The sequence below is a fragment of the Drosophila simulans genome, chromosome 2R (genome assembly GCF_016746395.2).
Source record: "Drosophila simulans strain w501 chromosome 2R, Prin_Dsim_3.1, whole genome shotgun sequence".
NCBI classification, from domain to species: domain Eukaryota; kingdom Metazoa; phylum Arthropoda; class Insecta; order Diptera; family Drosophilidae; genus Drosophila; species Drosophila simulans.
The window spans coordinates 17,579,527-17,606,171 of record NC_052521.2 but is presented as its reverse complement, the minus strand read 5'-3'; the positions used below and the strand labels follow the sequence as shown (position 1 = coordinate 17,606,171).

At 42.2% G+C, this 26,645-nt stretch overlaps 1 protein-coding gene across 7 annotated transcripts in view; it reads right to left on the bottom strand.

Annotated features, from left to right (window-relative positions):
- LOC6735380 (nephrin) overlaps positions 1–16,944 on the bottom strand; it is a 62,032-nt gene extending 45,088 nt beyond the window's left edge. For 4 of the 7 annotated variants that reach the window (XM_016168554.2, XM_016168552.2, XM_016168551.2 and 1 more), the window contains exons 1-3: positions 16,606–16,944; positions 11,536–11,907; positions 9,293–9,313 (exon numbers count right to left, since the gene is read on the bottom strand). In XM_016168554.2, coding sequence (XP_016028710.1) covers positions 9,293–9,313; positions 11,536–11,677 — 163 coding nt within the window. In that variant the 5' untranslated portion in view covers positions 11,678–11,907; positions 16,606–16,944. The remainder of the gene's footprint in view (positions 1–9,292; positions 9,314–11,535; positions 11,908–16,605) is intronic. The other 3 variants (XM_016168553.2, XM_039291328.1, XM_039291329.1) reach the window with 2 other exon arrangements.
- Positions 16,945–26,645: the final 9,701 nt, after the last annotated feature.

Sequence of the window (26,645 nt, the reverse complement as noted above, 5' to 3'; positions counted from 1 at the left end):
TTAAGTATTTTGTACAATTTTAAAATGCTACTTTCACGCCAAATTTAATCTGAATGACATTTGGGGGCGAAACTAGTGCCAAACAATGAACGAGTGCCAGATTGCGTTTTAAGATGTGACCTAAGCCTGTGGTTAAGCAAACGGAAAACGGAAAGTTCAACAATTTCTTTAATATAAGCTTTCCGGGTATTTAAAGTACAGTTTTTAAGACGACATCTCAACGTCGTCGCATTTCTTCAAACTTTCTTTTGATGGCCCAAAGAACACTTGACGCATTCTTAGACACTTCAGCAGGCCAAAAGATTAATGGGATTGGCATTGAAAAACATCAGACAGTCGAGCATACTTATGTGGGAGCCGAAATAGAATAGTCACAAAGAGAAGATGAAACCCAAATTGATAAATATCAAATTAAAAATGCCACAAAAAGCAGAGATTATAAAACCGAAAGCGGCAGACAGCAGGACCGTAAATAAAGTCACATAAACGGCCATAAACGACTACTGCTTTTGTTATTATTATTGGCCGACAGAAAAAAAATAAAATAAAATTCTAGAAACAATAGCAATAAATGCAAAGGGGCGAGAGCATATGAAAACCGATTTGGCCACAGACAATTTTGCAATTTAAAATGAATAATTCGTGGCGGTGTGTCTGTGTGCCAAAACCCACACAGTGGTATTTCCACATGTGTGTGTGTGTGTGTAGATTGCATTCGCCTGATTAGCTCCTTACAAACTCCGGCCATGCCCTTCTGTTTAAGCACTGATAATGGACGCGGGTCGGGCAGCAAAGATTTATGGGCTTTGTGCGTCTAATTTCGATTTAACGAAATTTATTTTTGATCGCCCGACAATAAGTCAGGCAAATTAAATGGATAACGTCGGGGTTGCGTGGGCGCTTTGACATGGGTTTGTGTTGGTTAAAGGTTAAAGCCTAAAATAGGAAAATATATTCTCGATAAGTCTCATCTGTTTCCGCCTTCATTTGAATTAAAAACGGCGGGCGTTCAATCATTTTTTTCACTTTTTTCAAACATATTTGGCGGCTCATGCTTCAAAGGTACATATGGTTATGAAAACACTAACTAAATTTAGCTACCCATAAAACTCAACTTGAGCTGATCCTGCTGCTGAGTGCTGCAAATATGTATGATATGGTTTTTTGCAGGTCCTGTGCCGTTGAAGACCGGACACCGAATGCAATTTGAGTCAACTCTTGTCGGGATTCGCTTGCCTGAACAACAATGTGGGTCCTGGCCCACCAGGATGTGGATGGCACAACATTTTGCATGAGGCTCTGACCGCAGGACGACGACAATTTGTTGTTGCTGCCGCCTGACTGCCCGGCTGCCTGGCTGTTGGCCTAGCCCGGCCTGGTCCGTTGTCGTGAAAAGCCAAAAATGGGTTATATATTCTAGGCAGAGACACAAAAGCTGCGTTGACAAGGGCCACCTACGAAACAGCAGTTGAACTTTTGACCCCCGCCACGACAATGGGTAAGGATCAGGATGAAGGCGGGTGGACATGGGCAACGAGATGGAACCTAAACCAAACCATTGCCCGGTCCGGCAGCAAGAATTTACGAAAAATAACTGAAAAATTTACATAATTTCCAGACGAGTTTTCTCTGTGTGTGTGCTGTGTGTGTGTGCCAGTGTTTGAGTGTGATGTGCATGTGTGCACTGGCTGTGTAAAATGCTCATAAATAAATGAACATGGCAATGGGCAAGCAGCCTAGTTGCAGTCCATCTACCATCCAGCATCCACCAGCCAGCCCTGCTTTTTTGGCCAAGTCAGTGGCCTCAGCCGTTGTCGTTCGTACCGGACTGGTCGGTCGTTTATGGCGCGTTGAAACAGCACGAAATAACATGAAATAAATAATAACTTTTTCTGCACGACTTTGCCATCGCGGCAAACGGGCCTTCGGATTTGTTTTTGCCGCCGCTCTCTCTCTCTCTCTCTTGCTGTGAGTTAATTAAAATTTAAAAGCAGCCGCACTCGTGCGGGAATTGCAATTGCAATCGCCATCGCCATGTCCTGGCTACAATGTACCCATGTACGAGCTGTGCCCCTGCAACTGCCACTTCTATGGCTGCAACTGCTGCCGTAGTTACGGCAATCGTAACTGTTACTGTTATGGGCTAGTGGCGATGTCGAGGTTTCACAACACGCTTTTTGCGAACGCGATTAAAATGAGCAGGCGGGGGAAAAAAAATGCGGGATACAACATTTTAACAAATTCCTAATAAGGGAAATGCTTTAAAAAGTATTCCCTCAACGGGAGTTTGGTTGCTGCAAAAGTTAAAATTATTTGTACATACAATGGGCTGTTTTAATTTCATCTGTTTAAGGGAGTAAACATTTTATGTACATAAAAAAATCTTTGCTATACCTAAACATTTTATCAACAATATGGTGTTTTACTCAATTTAATACAATATTTTCACAGAGCTGGGAGCCTTAATAAATGGCAAAACTGTTGTACCCAATAAAGCGAGTATTTTACATTAATGCCGTGCAGCTGTCAATGTTTGCCAGGCCAAAAGGACCAACTTGGCAACGGCAATGGGAAGACAAAGCGCTAAACTGACAGGTTAATAATCTCGACTCGATAATCGACAGCCCGCCAGGACCCATGCCATGCCATGCCACAGATGACAGCCTGAAAGGGCCAGCAGAATGTGGGCGCAGATAATACAAGGTCCTTACATCAAACCTCACACCCCCACCACCCACCAACCAACCACCCGCGTTCGACCAACACGCGTGTACACACATTAAGCGACACATACGCTCACGTGGAATCCAAGGACTCGAGTCCTCCTCACTGCTTGTTTGTGTGCGTGTCAACAAAGAGCTTATTAACGTGCCGCAGACAGCAATTGGGAATTCCTGGGAAATGCTCCTCATCGCCTTATCTGTGCTCTCTGCCGATATTCGCTCTGCTGATTGGCAAATATTTCAATTATTTTTTCATTTCGTTCAATGAAATGTGGCCCGCACATCGCGTTGAAATTTCTACGCGATTTAGCGAAACAACGACGATGGCAAACAAAAACGCATTTATAAATCTCATCCAGCAAATACAAAGTAAAATGCTTCGTTATTTATGGACCTTTCTCTTATTTTTTTTTTTGTTCACGATTTCTGCTGGTCGCCCATCTTTTTGTCCCTATATTTATTATTTTTTTGTATACGGGAAATTGTCAGGCGAATGGAATGACACATATTTGGTGGGCTGGGCAGTGGGAAAAAATTGTAAAATAAAATCATAAATTTATTAAAATGCAGCAGACAGCAGCCGCTCCCAGTTCGCTGCTCTTCATGTGTATGCAATGAAATTTACATGCAAAATTTAAAAACTCAACCATACTACGATGGATTCATATGCATATGCATTCGGAGGGGGGAATATTTGACATATAACCGCGTCGGTTTTACAGCGTCATTTCTGGTTTTGTTGAAATATTAAAATGGATGACGCACAAAAAAATGCATATGGCTGGGCTGTACTGGAATACCCGGATCCAACCTTACCCAACAGGCCACTCGAATGAAACCGGAACAAAAAGCCAACGGCTACATTTGTAAAAATACACACTTTTAGTGCCGGCAAATATTTGCTTAATCGATTTATCATTTGTTGCACAATTTCATAATGAAGCCGCATTAATAATGCCACAGCAGCCTTAATACCTCGCTTAAAAATTCATATGGCGGATGCCATGCCGTTTGTCACATATGTATGTATATATATTTCGATACTCTATACATGCATAAATGCAATGAAATTTTTAAAGATTTTTCATTCGGTGCACAGGTCATTAAAATTGGGGTCATAACAAATATGACACTTGCTTGTATATTTCGATAGATTTATTTTAATAATTAATGGCAAAGTTAAATAGGGTCTACAGCTCAGCATTGTATTTTGATAATTTTCAATCAAAGTTTCGATCAATTAAACCAATTTGGAAATTGCGTAAAAGTAACTATACCAATATAGCTTTCAAGCTTTGCTATTTCTTATCTATTTATTGGATAAAATGTAGCTGAAGCACGTTGCATCCACGTCTCGCACTCAACTTATCAAAGTGCACGCAAAACTTTCTCCCTGCCACCCGGGGAATGCGGAGTGGGGAATGGGGCATGGCACCTAAGTTGCTGCCACCTGTCTAAACTCCTTTTCAGCGGCACCTTGTTGCTGGCCCGTTACGCCTCTTTTGTTTGGCTTTGATTTAACATTTTGTCCGTTTACTTTGCAGTTTAACTGGTTTCAGACGCACGACAGGAGCGGTCTGTTGTTGGCCTGGTATCCTTGGGGCCAACTCCCGCCAGGACCTCAATCCCATTTCCCGCTGCCTGCATTTTTCTACACTTTCACGTTGGCAATTTCATTTCGTCCGGGTCTCAGTGGGAGTTCAAGCTGAAATGTGCTTTTGGTGTTCTCCACTCTTTACTCAACGCTTCGGAGTTCTCTATCCTTCCTATACATATACATATATATAGGTATATATACATCTTATATTTTTTCTGTGCTCACTCTAGAATGTCCTGTGCACCGAGCTACTTGGCCGTGTCCCTTGGCCCACAGAGTTCCACGCGTAACTTGACTTTACTTCGGCTGCGGCTCAAAGTGAACAGAAACTGTAGCTGTGCGCCACGCCCACTTTTGGGCCACATCCGCCCACTTCTACACCAACCCAGCGAAGAGGGTTGACAACTTTTTTTTTTGCTGTCGCCGCGCTGTTTTAGTTTCAGTTTTTTAAGTATAGTTGGTTTTTGTTGCTGCTACGCTATGTTTTCATTTTCCACCGCACTCCTGCCGGATTTTTTGCCCTCATCGTCATGTTGCACAAAGTTAAATGTTTCTGCGCAGCCGGGCGGCACAAATGCGAAATGGCAACAAACAATTTGAAGCAATAAAATAAAGAGAGCATATGAAGTGGGTGGACTCGCGGCAGCTTCAGGGCATAATATCTGAGAAATAAAAGCGAAATTGAATTGTAAAATTTTTATTGTGCTGTCGAGGAGCCGCCGCGTAGCTAGTAGCAGCCATTAGCTCAAGTCTTTGCCCAGTTTTCCAGTTTTCCAGCTTTCAGTTTTAATTCGCACTGCTCTCCTGACCCGCCAAACACAATGGCCATTGAAAACTCGGCACTCGAAGCAACTTAATCATATTTCCAGCAGTTAGCCAGCGGCCAAAAACCTCAAATGTTCGGGTTACGTTGCCAAAACTATGAAATACCCTGTAGCGGCGAAGCGGTGTTAACATTTTGCACATTCGATCCCGGGAAAATCCAATCTACTCACTCGAAAAGCAAATCTTTGCCTGCTGCTCTGGCCAACAATTACATGTTTAATTAACTTTTGTTATGACTGGCGCACTCCTTCCTCCTCACTACTTCTCGCCTGCTGCTGGCTCGTCTAATTAGAAAAGTGCAACAACTGTCGGTCAGATTGCTGAATCTAATAATCCACTGGCCAGGGGAGCTGGGATGCAGGATAGATGCATTATCCCAGGATGGCAGGATGCGAGATTGCACTGCAAGAACATGGCATACGTATGTGTATGTATATGTGGCTAGCCTGCTTCTGATGCCCCATCAAAAGGATATGCAGCCGCTCGACTCCATTCAGCTCGGTCAAATTTTAATTTAGGTTTTGTATGCAAATGACCCCAAATGTTGTATAACAATTGCGATAGCATACGAGATTTTTGGCTACATTCTTGGCCGACAAATTGTTATGAATGTGCGAGTGCCCAGGGCTTTAGTCCTTTAGGCATGTCATGTGCAACTGCAAGTTACAGTTGCCATTTGCGGAACTTTGTCATGGCTTCACGTGGCTTTGGTGCCTTAAGCCCTTTAGGATCGCCCCCAGCATGAGGCCTATTCCTCTGCCTATTTCCTGTCACCCCCACCCTCAGCTCCTTGTCCGTGTCCTTTGTCTATAGCTGTGTGGGCCAGGCAAACGCACAGGACACGAGCTTTATGATTAGTGCAGCCCAGGAATGGGATTTTCAAGCACTAATTGTCTGGAATTTCTTTAGATCCCTGCTGTAAGTGCACTGGGATTACGAAGAAAATCAATGAAGAGTAATGTGGCTGTTATACAACGTTCCTGAAAGTATTTTTAAGCTTTAAATGCAAGTAAAATTCTTTTCGATACAGGAAACATTGAGTTCATTTATTCTGAGGAAACAATAAGTTGTTAGTCGCTGCTTGTACTCAATCTTTATCCACTGAATTAAAATAATATTTGCGCATTCTTAAAAGTTATTAAAATACTTTGGTCAGTTTGTACAACTGTTGCTGTCTGCCGGCATAAAAAGCGCCTGTTTATAAGGCCTGTTTATAAAGTCAGCGATAAGTTAAGTATGCAAATCCTCAGCAGCGACAACAACTGCCAAAGATTAATGAAAAACTTTGGCATTTTTCGGAGAATTCTTTCATGAGCAAGTCCTGATTTGGGTTTTTGGGGGCGGAGGCTTAAAGCAAAAGTGCCAGGCTCTTTAGCATACGAAACGAGACAGGACATGCACGAAGGAGCTGACAGCTCTGCCCGTGGGCAAAACCACTTGAAGGTAAAGGAGAGCTTGCGACTGAGTCAACTGTTTATTTATTATTTATTTATTATGCGGCCAACACTAAACTGTAACTAAAAACAAGATTCCAGGCCGACTGCCAACACAGGATGTCTACACATGTCGAGCAAAGGGATCGAAATGGAGGGACTGGTCCGGGCCAAACATCTCCAGTTGACGTTGACGCCACTTTGATATATTATGCACGCTTGAGGCCAGCAACAAATAATCAAGTATCAAATTCCACACGGAATGCTAACGAAAGCCCCCCAAACACACGCCCCCAAACATCAGCAGACCGCACAGGCAAAGCGATTTTTTCCTGCCACCAGGGAGAGGGCTACAATTTGGGGTTCCATCTGCGATGGCTGCCGTCTTAAGCTGTCAGCCAAATGAGGGCAGGCCGCAAATTTCGGAGGACGAAACACACACAAAGACAAAGCTGGCAGGTATTGCGAGCCTAAGTAACAGCTTCTGCTGTTCTTATTGCACTGGAAAAAAAAAATATATATAGTTGGAGATCCTCAACCTCAGGTACAGACATATTACCTCTTCTATCATTAAAATATTAATCAATCTAACAACTTATAACTTTTGCATACTTAAGATTATACTTGGAACAGAAAAATCTACAGTAAACTTGTAAATTTCCTATCCCTAATTCTTTTCCGTGTTCCTGTTTCCTTTTTCTATAGTGCGTGTGGCAAATGAACAATCAGGCTGGCAGGCACATGGCAACATCTTTCGGCGGCTGGAAGAGCTTGTTTGCTTGAGCCCTTGGCTTTCCCACAGACCTGGTCCGGAATCGGTCTAAGCCGATTAGCATGGCATAATAGTTGCCAGTTGCCGACAATAAACTCGCCAACTGGACTGGGCCAACGGAGTTGTCTGATTTTTTATGTTGATTTTCAGGGAGAGTGTGGACATAACTTGGCAGCAAAAGCAGCTGCAGGAAGGAATTGGTGTGGACCAAGAGCACATGGGAAACTCATATGGCTGGGAAACTGTTCAGTACATAGAATGCTTTCTGCATCCAGTGGCATTTGCGTGGAAATCTCTTAAGTCAGACATGGAGATTCGTGGGGCAAACTGTTTTGTCATTTCTACTGGTATCGTCTGTCGCTAGGCATTTGCATTATTTCTACTCTGCTCTATTCGGTTCTGTATTCGGTTTGATTTATTAATGTGGTTGGGTTTTATTTCCTTGGCCCGCTAAGCTTTATTTGTTCATTAGTGAGTCAGTCGGTCTGGCGCTGCTGCCGGTTGGATTCTATTGAAAATAGATGTAGCTTTGGAGGCTCACAGTCTGATCCCCCGTTTTGTGGGCTTAAACCCTAAGCCAAACAAGGAGTGCAAACTCTTTAATGGCTTGCTGGTCGGGCTCCGAAATAAATTTATCTCGGTCTTTTCACACCGCCTTGATATCTGCGAACTGTCAGGCATAATGAGTGCAAATAAATTTCAAGTAGGCTTAAAATTTTCCACTTTTTCACCCCGGCAATTGCTCGACGGCTCCCGCTCCTTGCTCCTTGCTATTCAATGTAACCGCAGAAATTCATATACAAAAATAACACGAGCGATAAGAGGGCATAAAAAGTGGCATGAATAACGGCCAAGGGAAATGCGGTCGAAGTCAGGGGGAAGTAGCTGAAAGTAAGCAAAATGAATTCTATTTAACATTTTGGGTGAAATTTGCGCAATTTTTTTTTGGTGTTTGCTTTGCTGCTGCCCCACCAATATGGAAGTATCAACAAGAGAGGGCCGAAGGGGCAGCGCCACTGCCTTTTTGTGACGCACTCGAGGGGCAGATGATAAATGTCCTTGCCAAGCCATGAAATGAATGAAGTATGGCCACGCATTTATGTGTGACCAAAGGCAAACAGGCAGAGTTTTCCGGGCAAACAAAAGGCGGGCAGCTAGGCGGCAAAGGAAAACCTGACAACACAGAGACCGAAAATCACCACAAATGGCTGGGGGAGGGGATGAAGAGATCTTTCGACAGTCGCTTTTCCTTTGAAGCCGCCGAAGAAACACTTCCACGGACTAGTGGTAGAGTAGGCCACTCGCCCAGCGGCCACGACTTCTTGGCCAGGACTTCACAGCCAATCGCCAAAAACGGGAAGGGAAAAAAGCTGGCATCGAGAAGTGAAAGAAAACTCTTGACAAACTGAGCTGAACCGAACTGAACTGGCGCTGCTTGTCATTCATCGCGCTGTCAGCTCGCTTCCTGCTGCACTGGAATTTTCAGTCTCTCGGGCGAAGTTTCGAGGGAAAGTTTTTTCGGTCAACTACACGCACACGTTGTGAAGGACGCTGGACGCAGGACGAAGGACTCTGACCAGCTGAAAGTTGTTTTGGTATTTTTTCTACTTTCGGTGTTTTCTGGTTCTCTGCTTTTCCCTCGGCTTACGCCGCTCGACCCCATTGCTATCCATTCCGAAATCTTGACTTTTCCCATGGCCGGCTCGCCTTACAAAAGCTGATTTTTTTAGCTGCTTTGATGCCTTTAACTCTGGTGGTTCGTGTTTGTATTCATGTTGTGGGCGTGGCAGCAGCTGTTGCCACCGCCCCTCGCGTTTATACCCAGTCAATCTGATGGCAAATTGTTTGGGCTGTCCCAGCTTAAAGACCAATAATATTTGTATAACTTTAAGGGTGCATAAATGAGGGGGTTTGAAAATAAATTAAGTGTTCAACAACTTACCAGCTAAAAGTAAAAGTAGGGCTGCAAGAAAACAAAGCAATAAATAAACATATAAAATAAAAGTGATATGATAATAAATAAAAATTAAATAAGTAAACATCTTACATAAAAAACTATATATAAACCATATGGGATTTAACAAACATAAAACATAAGTGTTAAATAATTTGATACATACTTTCTAGGCTTAAAATAACTGCATTCAAAAAAGAAGTTAGGAAAGCAATTTCGTAGCTTGTCGGTAGTTGCTCAATAGAGACGAACTCGGCTTGTACTTGAATGAAAATCTTGTAAATCTGGCGTTAAATCCTTTCGAAAAGTTAGCAAGCTCCGGCTCAGATATAGACATCTGAATCGAAGTTGGCAGTGCTTGGGCCGAAACTTAACTCATCAGATACGCTTCTAAATAAGCATTTATAGAGCTGCGCTGCGGCAACAACTGGCAAACTTTTGCCCAAAAACCGAAAACAACATCGGCAAATCGGAGCGGCAAGCCAAACATAATTCCCAAGTTTTTGGCCAAAATGTTGAGTAGGTTGTTTTCATAGAAATGCGATAAATACTTTTCCCAGCCAGCTTAGAGCGGCAAGCGGCCGGAACTACGTATGTTTGTAGTCCAGAGGAAGTGGTGGCGTGTGGCAAAGTTAACTTGGAAAACATTAAAATGCCAAAGTGGAAAGTTTCAGCTAGCTGGCTGACTGACTGGCTGGCTGGCTAGCTGGCTGGCTGGCGCAACAACGAAATTCAATTGAAAACATATAAAATCTGAATTTATGAAGACCCGAACCAGCAATTTGCGTCTGTTGGAAACTTTGGCATCAAAAGGCCGAGCAGGCAAGTGGAACAATATGCACCCAGACCCCGGGCGTTAAACCGCTGCAGTGGCAGTTTGTTTGACTTGGACTTTGACTTTGTCTTGGCCAGGGAATTGGTTGGCCAATATATGGCAGGGCCCACATGGCGTATGCATGATTTGGGGCACGGCTCCCACTTATATTGTGGGTTAATTGAGATGGAAACAGAACCGAGCCATAGATAACTATTTCCAGGACCTGGTCACTCTTTCTTGCCGCTGACAGGCCTGTGAACTTGGCCCAATGCTAATGTACAATCTATGCCCGAAACTTTTCGATGGCCGAAAAGTTTTCCAAGTTTGTTTCGCATTTTTGTGGCTTTCACCGACACTCGTTTAGCACCCGAAGTGGAGCCACTGCCACGGTCTTATTTATTAGCCACATTTTATTATTTGCCAGCACAAGTGATGGCCAAGAGCGGGAATTTTCTGTACCCCGTGAAAACGGCTGCTAAGCACTCCGTTTAGAAGGATTTTTGCGGCCACGCTTTGAAATCAATTTCAAATCCATAACAATTTGGCATAATTTGCTCGCATAAAACCGAAAATTTCATTTACTCAATAATGCAGCGACAAAAGACTCGCTTTGTCAGCCCACAAAGGCAAACGCAAACGCAATTTTCTTTACACACAATAAACTTTATGTTGATTGAATAAAAGTTGCGTCAGGCCCACGCACACATGAGCACGCACTCACACACCGATGAACACACGCACGCACTCACACAGACGCGCCTAATGGAAAGCAAACTTTTCATTTTAAATTAACTTTCGAATTCAAAGGGAAAAGACACATTATCAGTTCGATATCGACGTCGCAAATTGTTCATATAATTTTGGCTTAATTAAAATAGTTTTATTACTGCAGTTTCAATGCGAAATTACATTTACTATCAAATCATTCACTTGCAATAAAGCTATAATTGTTTTTGGGAAAATACCTATTGAAATTTATTTTAAGAAAATTGTATATTTAAAACCATTTGATTAATACGCGAAATTAATGCATTCATTATAAGATTTTATTTCGGTAATTATTGTGCTACAGTTCAACGCTTATTTATGTTCTAACAATAACGAAACGTATTTATGGGCAGCACACTTTTAATCTATAAAAGAAGATTTTTTAAAATATTTATTGGTGCCGTTCTACAGATTTACTACTACATTTCATATCGGATTTATGATTATTTTTAAATATTTATTTTCGACAAATGTCTATTTCGATTTGAATTGTTTGTTTATGGAAGGAAGCAACAATCAGATTAACAAATTTAAATCTCTTATTATATGTATTTTTTTGAGGCCTTGTAACTGATTATTTATAAATGCATGTAACTTCCTTTATATAGTATATATGGTATGGTATATTTTATATTCTGGCACTCACCGTTCTCCTCCTCGATGTTCCTGGTCATGGTGGTCGAGGAGCTGACGCGGACGCGAGATGCCGCCGCCGCTGGGCCATTTAGCGCGGACAGGACGAGCAGGCAGAGCGGCAGGGAGAGCGAGCGGCTGGAGGTCCTGCTCATGGTGGCGACCCAGCCCTCGATCCTGCGGAGAGTGTGAGTGGTGAGGGGAGGACGAGGACGAGGGGGTTTCTGGGGGCCGTGAATGCGGGGTGTCCTGGTGCTCCTGCACCCGGGTTGCCTACTTTCCGGCTCAGATGCCTTTCACACTTTGCAGCGCGAGCATTTTTCGTATGTAGTTCTTTCGCGCGATTTATTTTTGCTTGATTTCGATTTAAATTAATTCGCAAACGCTGTAAAGAGTGAGACAGACAGAGAGAGAGAGATAGTCGGCAGTTGAAGAGAGAGACACAGCGATAGGTGAATTGGCAGAGTCAGCTGAATTTGTTGACATGTCAATAAATAAGGCAAAACAAAGGCAAACCAAATAAAAAACAACACAAAAATAAAATGAAATACAATTCCATTCCATTACGTTTTTGGGTAATTACAGTTTTTCGATGCCGTTGCTCTGGCAGAAATTTATTTAATTGCCTTTATTTTCGGTTTGGCAAATTTGTAAGCAAATTCATTGCACTTTCACGCAGCAAACACACTTGCACTCTCCGAAAAACACAAACATGCAAATGTAATTTATGTGATTTTTACAAATTTTATTGGCTTAATTTGTTTGTAGTAATATTTATGGCAATTACAAATGGACGTTATTTATATCGTTGCCATTGTTAACTCACGCTGCGAACTCAAATCGAATTACACAATCGAATGCAGCGCAGTTGTAACTTTGGACCAATTAAGCAATTAAATGTATCCGAGCTCGGAGATGTCTTGGCGCGACAGCTACAAATCACAACGCATTTAGCCATTTTGTCAACCGCACGACAGCACGTACACCTCAATATTTTAAAACATATTTCTGTCTTCCGCTGCGAGGCTCTTTTAATTAAAGATTATTTATAACTCGCAGCCGAGAGCGCGTGAAACAGTGAGAAATCATTTCGAATGCCGCCTGCGTACATATTTGTTATAATTTATGTGCCCCATATACAATGACTAACAACACACGACCGACGACCAACTGGCAAAGGACGCTCCTTGCGACTCCTTGAGGAATGGCAATGGATAGGATGGTAGTATACCGAAGAAACATGTGCCAAAGTACCCGCGCGCGCGTGTAGATCCTTAAGAGGGGCAAAAACCGGCAGGGGATGCCAACAAAAAGCCAGGGAAACGTGCCAGCATCAAAGTTCAATATGACGATGATGGCTGTGCCCGGCAGTAGAAGAAGTCGCTTCCCGCTGAAGAGCTAACGAGTGCAAATTTCTCTTCGGAATCCTTGTTTTCCCATTTCTTCGCGCTTGCCGGCGTTTCGGTCTGGCTGTGCTTTTACTTTTACGTTGCGAAAACCCAATAAACGATAAACAGGAAAGCGGAAATCGGAAACTGTACGCGCTCATGTTTCTAGACTACACACAGACTGGCTCAGATATCACAGTAACCGCACACACTAGCAGAAAAACCTCTCTCTCACCCCTTAAAAAAATAACAATAATGTTGCATCAGCCCTAAACAAAAATATTAATCGAACAGCATTCTATTTAAATCAATATAAATACTATTGAAAAGTCAAATATATATATCTCGAACCAAATAATACTTGTTATATACTCAAAGTCTATTTCCGATTTTGTTTTCTCTGTAAAATCGCTATAGATTTAGCCGCAAAATCGAGGCTTCGATGCGACGTGCTTTTATGATATATTGACTTGCTCTTGCTGGATTTTTATCGCCAGTATTACGGGGGGCCAAATGCTTTTAGCCGGGTGCACTAATTTTATTTCAGCTCTCAGTTAACGGCCTACGCCCTAAAGTTCATATTTATTTGGCTGCCGACCTGAATATAAAGTAAATAAAACTATTTTGAGTGCTGTAACCTCACAACCGCAACTGACAAGCGGCGGAGTGCCCACTTAATCATGTTTTTTTAAAGCGGCTTTAATAAATCTGTCTAAATTTATTTACAATGCCGGCCCGGCCTGCAAATGGATTTCCATTCCGATAAAGTGAAAATATTTGTAAATCGTTAGTCAACATAGCACGAACCGAAGAGGAGTAAAATTATTTCCATAACGGAAACCCAAAATGGAGGGCTTAAATGAAAATCGAATCTAAAAATATCCAAACATACGAGATGAAGTTTTGATTTGCGATCAATTTAATTTAATTGAATCGAGAATTGAAAGCTTTTATTAATACCAACTGGAACAAATGCCGGAGCGAGGTTTATTAAATGTACATTGCGCATCGAGAGTAGCTTTAATGTTTTGGCACACATTCGACCCCGAAATTAAATATGAGCCACTCAAAATCCATTTAGCCAGGTCCTTGCCAAACTTTTGCCAAATCAGTTTAGTGAATGGGTTATGCAAGGATAAAAACTTGTGTGTGCAGCCAATAAAAAGCGTTCCCAATAAAATGTGAGTCACATTAGCTAATGCAAACTGAGCGCCGAAGGTGAAGGGTTTTTCCCCGGGAGTACACGCTGCGTATACGTAACCTCGATGGCCGTGTGCCTGTGAGCCAGTAGTGTTCGTTAGTTTGGGCGTGAGTGTGTGAGGGCAAGGGAGCATTGTGCCAGTTTCGCCATTGAGGCATCCACCTACGATCGACATGCACTTCAATTTACAAACTTGCCAAGCCAGCATGTTTGTGTGCGTCTGTGTGGGTATGCATGTGAGTGTGTGTGTGAGTGGCGGTGAGTTTTCCGGCTGCAGCTGCAGCAAAGTGTGTCGACGTTTTTCCATTTCCGGCATGCAAGTTTGCGCTCGCCCTCGCCCCCTTTATTTTGTAATGTAATGAAGTGTGTTTGCATTAAAATGCAATTTGAAGTGCAGAGTTACAATATTATTATGGCATCTATAAGTGCACGAGTGAGTGTGTGTGTGTGCGGGCGCCAGGAGAGCCCTTGAGCAGGATACTCTCATATACTACCTGGCCCTGCCACTTTTTTCGCGGTTTATGTGCGCTAAGTGAGCCTATAAAAAGCCATGCCTGGCTGCCTCGTTTCGCAAGGGTTCAAGTGCAATTTTATGAATACTAAAAATTCTAATGGCTACACACATCTATATGTGTGTGTGTGTTTGTGTGTGTGAGTGAGGACTGGGCAGCAATCAGAGCGTTCAACACTTGGCGCCATCATCAACATCATCCGTTTTCCCCCCGAACAGCTGCTTCCCATCCTCGGGCTGCTAATTGTGCTGCATACTTGGTTGAGCCCGTGAGCCTGTGAGCATGTGTGCGTGCCAGCATTAACCAGGCATCAGGACACTCCTTCTCGCAGGGGGAAAGGAATGTCCTTGTCAAGGCACTCCCACACTCAGAGCCACACCCACAGACCCGCACACCCAGACGCCCGCACAACCACACAGCAATCTTGGAAAGCGTTTTGATATGCAAATAAACACTCGGTCTCCAGCTGTCCGCAGCATTAATTGCATATTAAAATTCACTTCTGCTCGCATTTCCATTCCGAATTGATGCACTTTGTTTTCGGTGTCCCCAATTATTTTGTTTATGTTGCATCGTGTGTCGTTTATAGATGGCTTTTGTCGCCAAATCGCATGGCCATTGTTCTACTCAGTTTGCGACCCAGTCTGTCGCATTGGTGTCAGAATTCGAAATTAATGTTCGGCACAGCAACTAAATGAGTTTGATTAGGAACCAGAACAGCGGGTATCGGGTTCCAAATGGAAACAATGGTCTTTTGTGCAATTCTAGCATATGTAGGTTTTTGGGAATTTCTGCAATTTTATTATGTTCCATTTGGCCAATTAGAAATGTGCCTATTTATTTTAAACCCAAATAATTTCGAAGCCTAGTCAAATTAAATTTTTATTTGTTTTGACTGTAAATTGAGGCATGATGACTGCAGAATTCTATGATTTCGAACATCAAAAATAATTGAATGGTTTTAATTTAAATAATTGGTTTATCCATCATACTTGTACAAATGTGGTCTAATTGAATTTTATTGCTTTGATCTGATTATGGTAGTGAGTTTGCTAGCAAATCTCAAGTAGAAATTCACACCTCCGTCGAAACAAATGACGAGCTTTTGCTTCGTAGCTCTTATCTTAATCAGCCGCAGTGTCCATCAATGTTTTTCCCTGCAGCTTATCGTGCAAATTCAATTTCGCCACCATCACAGATCTCAACAGTTTGCTTTGAAGTGGCATTCATCTGTGTAATTTCATTACACGCACACTTCAGCAATTTAGCAATTTAAACAAACGCATGTGTACTTGGGTGTTGTGGGCAGGGGTGCGGGTGTGGCATATTTATCTATTAGTTTATGGATAGCATTTCACTGGGCCTTAATGGCCGTCAAAGGCCAGCAATTTTGCACTTATGTGCGAGTGCCATGAAATATGATGGCATTTGCAGGGCCACTACATCACGAGAAATGTCGGCACATGCATCGGGAAAAGCCAGGAGAAAAAAAAAAGATGAAACTAACCATATAAATAACTAAAATGCTCAACAATAACAATTTTCGTGCAATTTGTACGGGCAGCTCGTTTGGAGCAACAAAAAACTATTTTAGCAGGCGAATGAAAGAAATCCGAAAAAAGGCGATATAACGAGCAGTTGAGCGGAGAAACCGTTTTATCTGCCGGCTTCTCCACAAAACACACACACACAAATACACACACAATCACACACACTATATAGACCTAGATATAGCCGCACACCCACTAAACTAGCAAAATAATCCAAAACGAGAACGACGCGCGCTTCGTGCGCTTTTCAATGGCTCGGCGTTCCGTGGAAATGATTTTCATTGAAAGCAAAGTGGGGGGCACTGCAGTCAGATCAGAGTCAGATCTCTTAAATGGGAAAACGTTGATTCGCGAATTCAACGTCGTGACAACAAATTGCTTGTCGACAACACAAGTAAGAAAGTATAGAAACAACATGGGCCAACTGCTTACATTGCGAACAAGTTGCGTTGTTTGTAGCTCGATGGCCGCGACTTTAAACACACTTTCCACACTTTTCAGTTTGCCCTTATCCAGCTTCTAGGATAAGCACATTGTACTTATGGGCTTCACTATCTACTTTGAACACATATCCCCAATGCTGGAATGCTGATGGGAATCAGCAGAATCGTTGATTTTTGGATGCACGTTTTGGATGAATTTGCTCCAATGGCCGGAATGCAATTCCTTTCGCACTCTGCTCGCGACACGCCGTTCAAGTCCCGTTAGTTCCGACCGTACCCGCGGGATCGCAAACTCTCACTGAACGGATTTTTATGGTACACACGCTGGAGCCGAGCAGCTGAAGCTCGAGCGGCATACATCCACTCGGCACGGATGCTGGCCGAGTGGGTCGGCGAAAGCCGAGCGCCAAAAAACGCTCCCGGCCGCCCAATAGGCGGTACCGAGAGAAGCGCCACCGAGAGCAGAATCGAGAGACTTCCAGCGGCCGAAGATGTGGCACGAAGTGGTGGATGCTGCACGCTAACAGGGCTCTGTTAGCGGGGCTCTCGATTTATAGCACACTTTCGGGGGATTTCCCGTTACTTTTCGGGACATAGGCCCGCATAAAACTGATAAATAATGAAACATGTTCAGTTTGTTGACTTACGGCATATTCATATCCATCTAGAGAGCAATTTAATAGTATACTAGATCACTGCAGTTGGATTATGGCAGCGGTTAATCTTGTTTACATTTCAAATTAGCCTGCGGCATTCCTCTGGCTTTCTCTCTCGGTCAATTTGGTTTCTCTCGTGTTTCTCTCTGGCGCAGCTTGATCTAAAAATCAGCTGATGGCTGTGCTAAATTTTACTTCGGTTTCTAAGTATGCGGATTAGGAATGTATGTTCAAGTTAAAGTTAATATATGTAAAAAAGCAATAGTGAATGAGTATAATTTTTAATCTAAAAAAAGTTTTTCTTTAATTTATGTCATAAAGCTGTGTACAATTTGTAAGAGAAGTGTTTTTTGACGATCCAAAAATATTGCTGGGGTTCCCTTTAGTCTTCTAACTATCAATCATTCTGTTTCAGCTTTCAGTTATCAATCAAATACCCACCTGTTGATATGAGCTCCATTCATCAATCAAAATGCTTTATTTGATCTTCTGGAGTCGAAATGGAATAAAATGAACTCAACTTTAACTTTACAAGATTAGTTCATAATAAATAGAGTATACTTACTAAATAAGTAACTAACTATTTGTTTAGCGGTCGCACAGAACACTGTTATCAGCAGAACTCGCTCTTTTCGACAGCATCGCTCTCTTCTTTAAGAGAAATCCAAAGTGAGGTCAAAAGTGTGCCAAATTTTCAGACGCCTTGTTGAGCTTTTTATGGCTCTGTAAGGCAATGTTAACTGGCCAGTGTAAATAGGCCAAATCTGCCAGATGTAGGTGAGTGTCCTTTGGGGAAGTCCCCTCTCGAAACTAAGAAATTATACTGCTTTCACTGCTTTTCGCACATATCGCCCCAAAAAGATTCTTAATTTACTTCCCTTCACCGTTAAAGTCAATTTCCACTTCCACAAATGTTGGTCAACTGTTTTTTATCAGCTCATAAACATGGCGTACAAGTTCATTTCGGTGTTAAAAGCGTGTTCTCACACACACACATGTGTGTGTGTGTGTGCGTGTGAGTGTCCATTTTACAGCTGCAGGCCAACACACTCAAGCACACTCACACACACACGGTGGCTGACATTTTTAATAGCAAACACAACACGCAGCGACTTTCGCACATGAAATAATGCCAGCTGAAGTAGTAAGTAGTCCTGCCGGAACCGAACACAAACAGATGACGCACTATGGAATAAGTTCCGTAGGCAATGGTCAAAATCTTGGATATGATGACAAATACTTAAGAATCTATATTCATCATATATAATTTATACATTTAATTTCATTATATCTTGATTAATAAAATGCAATTTTATTTTGATTAATTTAATCTTTTTGATCAATTTAATTTTTGATCTATTTAATGCACTTGTATTTAGTGAAATTATTTATTATTCTACCCACTGTGCCACGCTTGTTGCCTTTGGAGTTGTAATGAAAGTGTTTTTTATGAAGTGCTCGCATCCTCGTACGCAACATGCGTGTCCTGATCCTGCTGCTGCTGCTTTTGCTTTGCCTGTGCTTTAGCTACTTCTTGCCCCGGCCAGTGAAATATGACAAAAAGCATGCTACAGCTTCGCTATTTCCGCCGTTCTTGTTGTTGGTTTTTGCCAGCGCTTTAATAGCGAGAAGAAGTCAGTGGCAAAACGTCGACCAGCCAAAGGAGTCGTCCTGTTGGTCCTGTTGTTGGTAACTGTGTGTGTGTAGCGTTCTATAGTGTGGAGCGTGTGTGTCCGCAATAGCAATAAAAATATATTTTACAAACTGCTGTTGCTGCTGCTTCTGTTGGGAAACTGCTTAGGATTTTTCCTTTTTATCCCGTTGTATTGTTAGAGTTTTCCTAGCCCGCCTCGTTTTTGCCGCTGTTTGATATATGTAAAGCGGGTAACAAGAATACTGCCAACACCCCCTAACCCACTCACACACCCATGCAAAACAAGTTCGCTACAACAAATTATTGGAAACCCAAGAAGTTTTCTGCGCTGCCACTTTTATTTTCCCCTAACTCGCATGAAAAAAATATTTTAAAAAGTAAGAGAACATGGAGCAGCGGGGGAAAATCTCGCATAAAAAATAGGAAAATTGTTCCAAAGTTAGCAAGCCAACAACAAGCATATAAAATGTGTTTTTCGCAGAGTTTTCCCGCCGTGCTGATTACATATGTATGTGTGCGCCACTAAAACGCGTTTTGCTTAACGCGCTCGAATCGTTTTTGGTTTTGCTTTTCCCTTCCAGCGCCCCGAAAATCCATCCCTTCACTGTTTTGACTTTATTTGGTTATGGCATTCAGTTTGTGTCAGCCATAACGATTTTCTTTTCAATTTAGCTTTAGTGCGTATTTTGTTCTAATTTTATTGCTCGTATTAAAATATTTTCTTCTCGCCCGCCTGCAGTTTTTTCGAGTGCCTGTTAAACACAATTTTAAGCCAACACTTCCACATACACTTGTTCTGTATTTGGGTATAAACCGAAAAATTCTTATTCGGAAGCACTGTACACACATATTTATATTGCGTATACCCTGCCTCCAAACGATTGCGAAATCATGGTTGCTTGATAATATATTTTTTATGATATTTATGGCTGTGACATTTTGCTTAGCTGGCAGGCGATTTATATTTTTTGGCCAACTCTTTTCCATTTTCCGACTGCTTTCCCCTCATGGCATTGTTTTAGTTTTTCCTTCTTTTTTTGCAATTTTATGTGCCATTGTTGCTGGCGTTTGTGGCTGTTTATTGTTTGTGATATGAGGCAGATCCATGGTCATTCAATGGATTGTCATATTGTGGCAACGTTCTTTTTTTATGCCCGCACACGTTTCGACGGCTTTTTATGGCGCAAAATCCACTAATACACGGGTATTATGCAGATGGTACTGGGCACAACTCTGAATAGATTCCAAATATTTGCAATATATAAAATAAGCTGAATACATTTTCCAATTGAAGCCAAAACAAACGGTCAACTTTTGTTCATATTTATTCGGATTCTTGAATATTTTTAGCTCGTTAACTTTGCGTGCACACTAAGAAAAAAATATATATAAAACATAAATATTTGAAACCCAGTTTGAGATGTATTATAAAACGAAGGGTTATTAAAAACAGATAGACAAAAGTTGTTTTCATTGTTCACCTGTAATCAATATTTGATTTCTTTATTTACTAATTTTAATTTTGCAATAATGTGTATCGAGGCATATATACATTTTGGTTTGCTTGTTGTCTGCATGCAGGAATTATTTGGGGAATTTTTCGCATAGCTGGTGCAAAAATATTTGTCTGCCACTTTGGGACTTGAAGACCGAACTGAATTGGGCGGGCTGGCAATTAAAATTACCAACGGCAGCTCCGACTGGCACATGACTATGTTGTCTCTGCTCAAGTTTGGCTCGAACAACTTGCTCTCGGACACTCCAGAAGTAAAATGAAATTGTTTAAATTTAATTCAATTTGCTTGCTGGGCAGCAGCAAATTGCAGGCGCACAGAGAGATGCAAACAATCTGCAATCTGGGAATTCGGAATAAAAATATGCAGAAGCAGTTCAAGTGCAATGCCATTTGAAGTCCTTGTCAGTAAACAAAGTCGAGTCTGCGAGAACACCTCTTTCCAGCTGTTGCAAGTGGGTGGCTCTTGGCCTTATATTTTGGCCCCGCTGCATATTGCCAGTTAGTTAATTATTGAGCCACCATCACGTACACACACAGCCATGCACGAGTGTGTGGCATCTGTTTGCCAGTGTCTGGGTTTAACTTAATTAGAGCGCTGCGCTGCATTTGTGGTCTTCATTTAACGCAGCGCCATGTCCTCGACCCATCCGCCATCCGCCATTCGCCATCCGCCGGGCAAATCCCAACCAGCACACCTCAACGGAGCCCAGCTCTCGGTTCCGTCCACCTGCCTTGGGATCCCACTCCCGGCCAGCTTCTGTCCCGCCATCCACTTCCACTTTTCACTGCCCCACTGTCTGTCCCCGCGGGCGCAAATTTAAAACTACATACAACTATTTCCGCCAACGCCGGAGGCTGCCTCTCCGATGTAGCCAAACATTTCACTCTGTTTATTTGCTCTGATACCCTGGAAAAGCTGTTTGAATGAGCATGGACTGTGGGAAATCCAAAATAATACAAATAAAAGCAAAAATTAAAAGCCATTCAAATTCATATTTCAAGACAAAATAATAAACAAATGAATAAAATTTTATTTATAATTAAAATGATATTTAAGCTAATATACTTTCCTTGAAATAACAGTGTGATATTTACAGGGCATCTCTGTGTTCCATCACATACCAATCCAATTTTTTTTTCCTATAGTGCTTGCTGTTGGTTCGCTGAGCGCTTGCATGTTGCACGTAATTTGCATTGTTGTTGCCTTTAATTGCTTAGTGTTAATTGCTGTAATTGCGGTAAACTAAACTACGAGCCAAGGAACAAACGCACGCACACACAAAAGAATAGCAGCAAACACGTAAATGCCCCGGCTGGTTAATTAAGCTGGTGGCAGGGGGTGTGGACCTTGATTCGGATCCGAGGTCACTCACTGGGTCGGATGACCCACCCACGGCACCCCGTTCCGTTTTTCGAGGTGTCCGAGCTGAGTCCTTGGAGCGACTTTTGCAGCTTTGTCAACCGATCGCTCTGCAATTTGGCTCGCTGCGATGACACTCAATACGCTTGAGGCTTGGGTTCGCATTCGCTTTTGCCGCCGAAGGGGAAAAGTGGATGGCGGATGGAGCTCGTTAAAGCTAGTTAAAGTCGGCTTTAAAATGGCAATGCCAGTGCCACGCCCACTTGTGCTCGACATCCCATTTTTCCCCCACATCAATGACGAAGGATGCGGGCTCAAATGTCACGGGGTTCGGCCATAAATTCCACGTCTTGGTGGTCGAGAAAACCGAACTGAGGGCCAATTATAGCCAGGTATTTATATGCGAATTCCAAACCGTTGGTTTCACATGTCATGTTTGGCTTAAAGCTCACCTGTATTAATTAATTGGGCAAGTAGTATTAATTAGAGGCACTCTGTCCCTCTATTGACTTGTGTTTCAGTTGGCTTAGTGATGTCCCGAAAACGTTTCGATTCCCCTCCTCTATCTCACCATCTCTCTGACCCCGGGGTGTATTCAAATGGAAAAGGGCTGGCCAAAAGGTCGAGAGTCAAGGCATCCAAGCTGGGTTCACCGGTCAAATGTGGTTGTGCTCCTGCATCCTTGTGCTCCCTGTCAATGGGTTGCTCGAAAATCAGGAATTTCCGATAGCACATGCGACATGCAGCATGTTTTCGGGCCCGAAACACAAATTGAGTTTTTCGGGGGTTCGTTGGCCAGGCTTTTGCTGTTGCTGCCGGCAAAAGTCAATACAAAAGCTAATTGATTGGAAAATTATGTGACTTTGAATATGGCCGGAGTAGCAATACACAGAAATATACGACTCGACGACCATTTATGTCCAGCCGCAGTGGCAATCGACTGGGGAGTAGGCATAAAAATTATTACAGCTCTGCGGCGCACATTTATATCAAGAAATATATAGTAGGTATTTTGCAAACACAGCTGGCCGGCTTAATGATTATGCATTAAGTTGCCATTAAAAAATCTACTTGATTGCCGGCGACGCAGGCGAGCGGCGACACTCAGTAATGAATTGATAAATTGAATTAGAAGGCCCTGCCGACACGGAGTATCGGCTAACTAACACTAATGAAATTACAAGTTGTGACGTGGCCAGACATAATTTGTGATTGATGATTGACGGAGCTGCTTCTGGGTTAAGGATCCCAGCGAAATGGCCGCAACACTATACTTAAAGCGGAATGCTCGTCATTAATCAGCATTTCTCAATTAGAGAGCGCGGCGAGCTGAGTTTTCAGTGTTGACAAGCCCTAAAAACATATCGAGGGTGGGAGAAAAAGTTTGCACAATAATAAAAATCGCAGACAAAAGGCGCTAAACGATTGGCGTCAGAGAGCATGGGCACTGGTTGGTTGGTCGAGGATGGGGGAGACGTATAACCTAGCCAAGTTGGGGTTTTCCCACCACACCTCGTTCGATTTATAACATTTTCCATTTCAATTGCGGCACTGTTGACTGCATTCGATTCGATTGATTTCATTTGCCTGCTCGCCGTTTGGCGGTTATAAAAATTCATTGCAACCGTTTTTATACGAATGACGAGGTTTTCCATTCCTCCCTTTTTTCAGATTTGTTGTCAAATCAACAGGGAGTGTGTGTGTGGGGGTTTGGGCCAATAAAACGTGTTCAGTGCTCGCAACTTCCGTTTCATTTCATTTTACCCATAATATGCGGCGCTGACGTCGCTGCCTTGCTGCATTTTTCATCATCGTCACTCAAACACTTTTTGGCAACAATGCAAGCCCTTTTTCACCCATTTTCCGCAACTTTTCCGCCCTTTTTCCACGGTTACCCCTTTGATACCCACTTTGCATGCATTTACGCTTATTTGAGCATAATAATTTTTGTTTATTGCCCACAAAAAGTGGCAGTGAATGGAAACGAAACTACCATGACAATTCCACTGGCGACAGTTGGCTCTCACTCACTGAAAAAGAAGTGGCCGAAAAAAATGGTTAAATATTTAAGTGTTCTGGATTGTTGATGATGCGCTTTTTAATTGTTGCGAAATCAATTTTGCATATTGCCCGTTTATGCATTCATCTCTGCGAGATTTATTAGGCTGCAAATATCAGCATATAACGATTTAAATGGTTTAATTTCACGTGCATATGATTGCATGGTAACGATGTTTTTGCTCTGATTAAATATTATTTCAGCCAAATTTAAATGCTGACCATAATCGAGCGTGAAACGCGTCGACTTGCTATGTGATTTTTTTAAAAGCAATTGAGGTAATTTTTAGTAGTTTTTAAAAGAGTAATGTGCGAATAAATATATACTGCCAAATAAAGTTTAAAAACTCCCCAATATAAGTTATGTTTTGTATTCCAAAATCTTACCTTCCATTCCGTTTGTATGAATACAAAAATCTCTGATTAGCCAACGTTGAATGTAATTTACTTAAGTGTTTCCTACGCATGAACATAAATTTATTCGGCCATATTCCTTCTCCAGCTTGAAGAAAAATATTAAAAATATGCAAATTGTTGCCTTCTTGCCTTTGTTTATACTCCTGCTTAACCCTTTTCATTGCGGCCCAACCCAAAAAACAAACTAAATAATCTGAGACAGACCACTCTGCACACTCCATTTGCCAAATAAAATAAATATTTCGTTGCCGCTTTATTGGGGGGAACAACTAGTTTCTCGTTGGCCCTTTTAAGACAATTTTTCATGTTCTATTTTTGCGTTGGCCGCTTACGACTTTTTGTCTGGTCAAGAGAGACAGCCAGCGGAAAATGAATGTGTAAAATATTTTAATGTGGCACTAGGCTTTTAGATGCCTTGATATCTGGGGAAAGGAAATTGAGATAGGCAAATTGTCATAAGTAAGTGCGGTGGCTCCACAAGAATTTCAAACAGTGACAGCATCGGCCCAACGAAAATTAATAAATGGCCACGGTCATTTGATATTTTCCCAAACGAAATGCCGCCCGCAGGTTGTGCAAATAAAATATAGACATTTCCGTCTTTCTATTTGCTCAACCAATAATCATCACATTTCCGCAAACACTCGAAAAGACCTATCCGCAAGTCACATGAAAATTTCATGACCTCCTCCTGACCAGCTCAAATATTCATAAACGACGAAAAATGACAGATTAACACAAATATTGATACAGCCACGGTCGAGGTCCAATTCCAAGTCATCTCTGCTGACCCACAAAGTGAGTGGGTGGCTTCGGTTGGGTTGGGTTATACGTGGGGGACACGGGTATACGGATGATACCAAAACATCCCTCTGAGTACTCCAAAAATCCCGATGGCTTCGGGCTGGGTTTGAGATTTTTGCTATGCTCATCGCGTTCATTTGGGTTCCCCGCATTGTTTTGAATAATTCGCATTCGAACATGAAATATTAATGAGCGGCTTTGGTTTCTGGCTTTTTTCATGTCTTTTTTTCGTTACGTACAACATTGCGTATGGGCAATAACATTGAGTATGCAGCAAATGATGCAGGAAAGAAAGGGCAAAAGTTATTGGCCAGACGGCATAATCACTCGACTTGAACAGAAGGTGATGTGGTGATGGCTTAAACACATATTCGAAAGTATAAACTTTATGTTTGCTTGAATATATATCTATTTTTTGGCAAAAGCTAGCCGTTTCTCAAAGTAAAATGGAAGAAAGTGCGACTGTGTGTGCTACATAAATTTAACTTTTAATGCGTTGCGTACGCGAATGTGTAAAAGATTATCTTTATTGGCCATTAATTCATATTTAAGCTGGCGCGGCAAAAGAAAAGGCGCCATTCCATGCCATTGCTCCCCTTTTATTTTTTTTTTGGAAAACGTTTGTAAAACACTGGATTTGCGAAAGGATAAAATTATGCTTTGTAAAACAATTAAGTGGCATTATTTATGGCCTGCTGGAGAGCCCACCCCAAAGGCCGGCCTCTTTCAGCTGGAGTGTACGTAATTGCCTTTAGGCCTTTCCCCAAATTTCTGGCCATGTATTTATGAACTTCACCTAATGGTCCCGGGGTACAACAAATTTTCTAAATAGTCGGGGGATTTTCTAAGTTACTGCCAAGGGTAGGAAGTGATTATTTGTTCGGTTTTGTCGGTTAATTAGGGGCCTTAACTTGAACCGGAAGTAAATTTACGGCTGGATGTGAAAATCAAGAAAGTTGATTTATCTAGCGGATCGTTGGAAAATCTCGCAGCGCACACAGGCACCATAAAATATTTACAAATCGGACGCAATTTACCGTCGCAACGCTGCTTCCTTCAATCACCACAACAAATTTGAATGCTTCTGGAAATCTCAATTGAATATCCCGTAGTGCCAAGAGCAGACAGCACTCACTCACTCTCTACCCATAACAATATCAATATTCTATTTTTACCTGAGCCACTTCACTGACAACAAAACCCCTTTAGCAAATTTACAAATTTCCGCAATAAACCAAATAACGAAAATGAATACAAAACATTTGCAGGAAGTTGAAGAGCGGAGGCGGAGCTGGCGACGGAGGCAAGGACCTTCGAATCCTTTGCCAAAAAATGAAATGGAAAACTGCTGACATATGCAGGAGGAGCACGCAAAGGACGACAACGGGTATTGGCAAGTCCACAAAGTTCGTGGCTCGATGACAGAGTTCCGAGTAGCGAATTTCCCAAGTTTGAAGTGAGCAAACGCGACTTCCATTTTCCTTTTCTCGTTGGTTTTTCCCATTTTCCGAGGGTGGGGCTGCCGGCAATTTGATTCTCAAGTGAGCAGCAGCGCAGTTGGGGC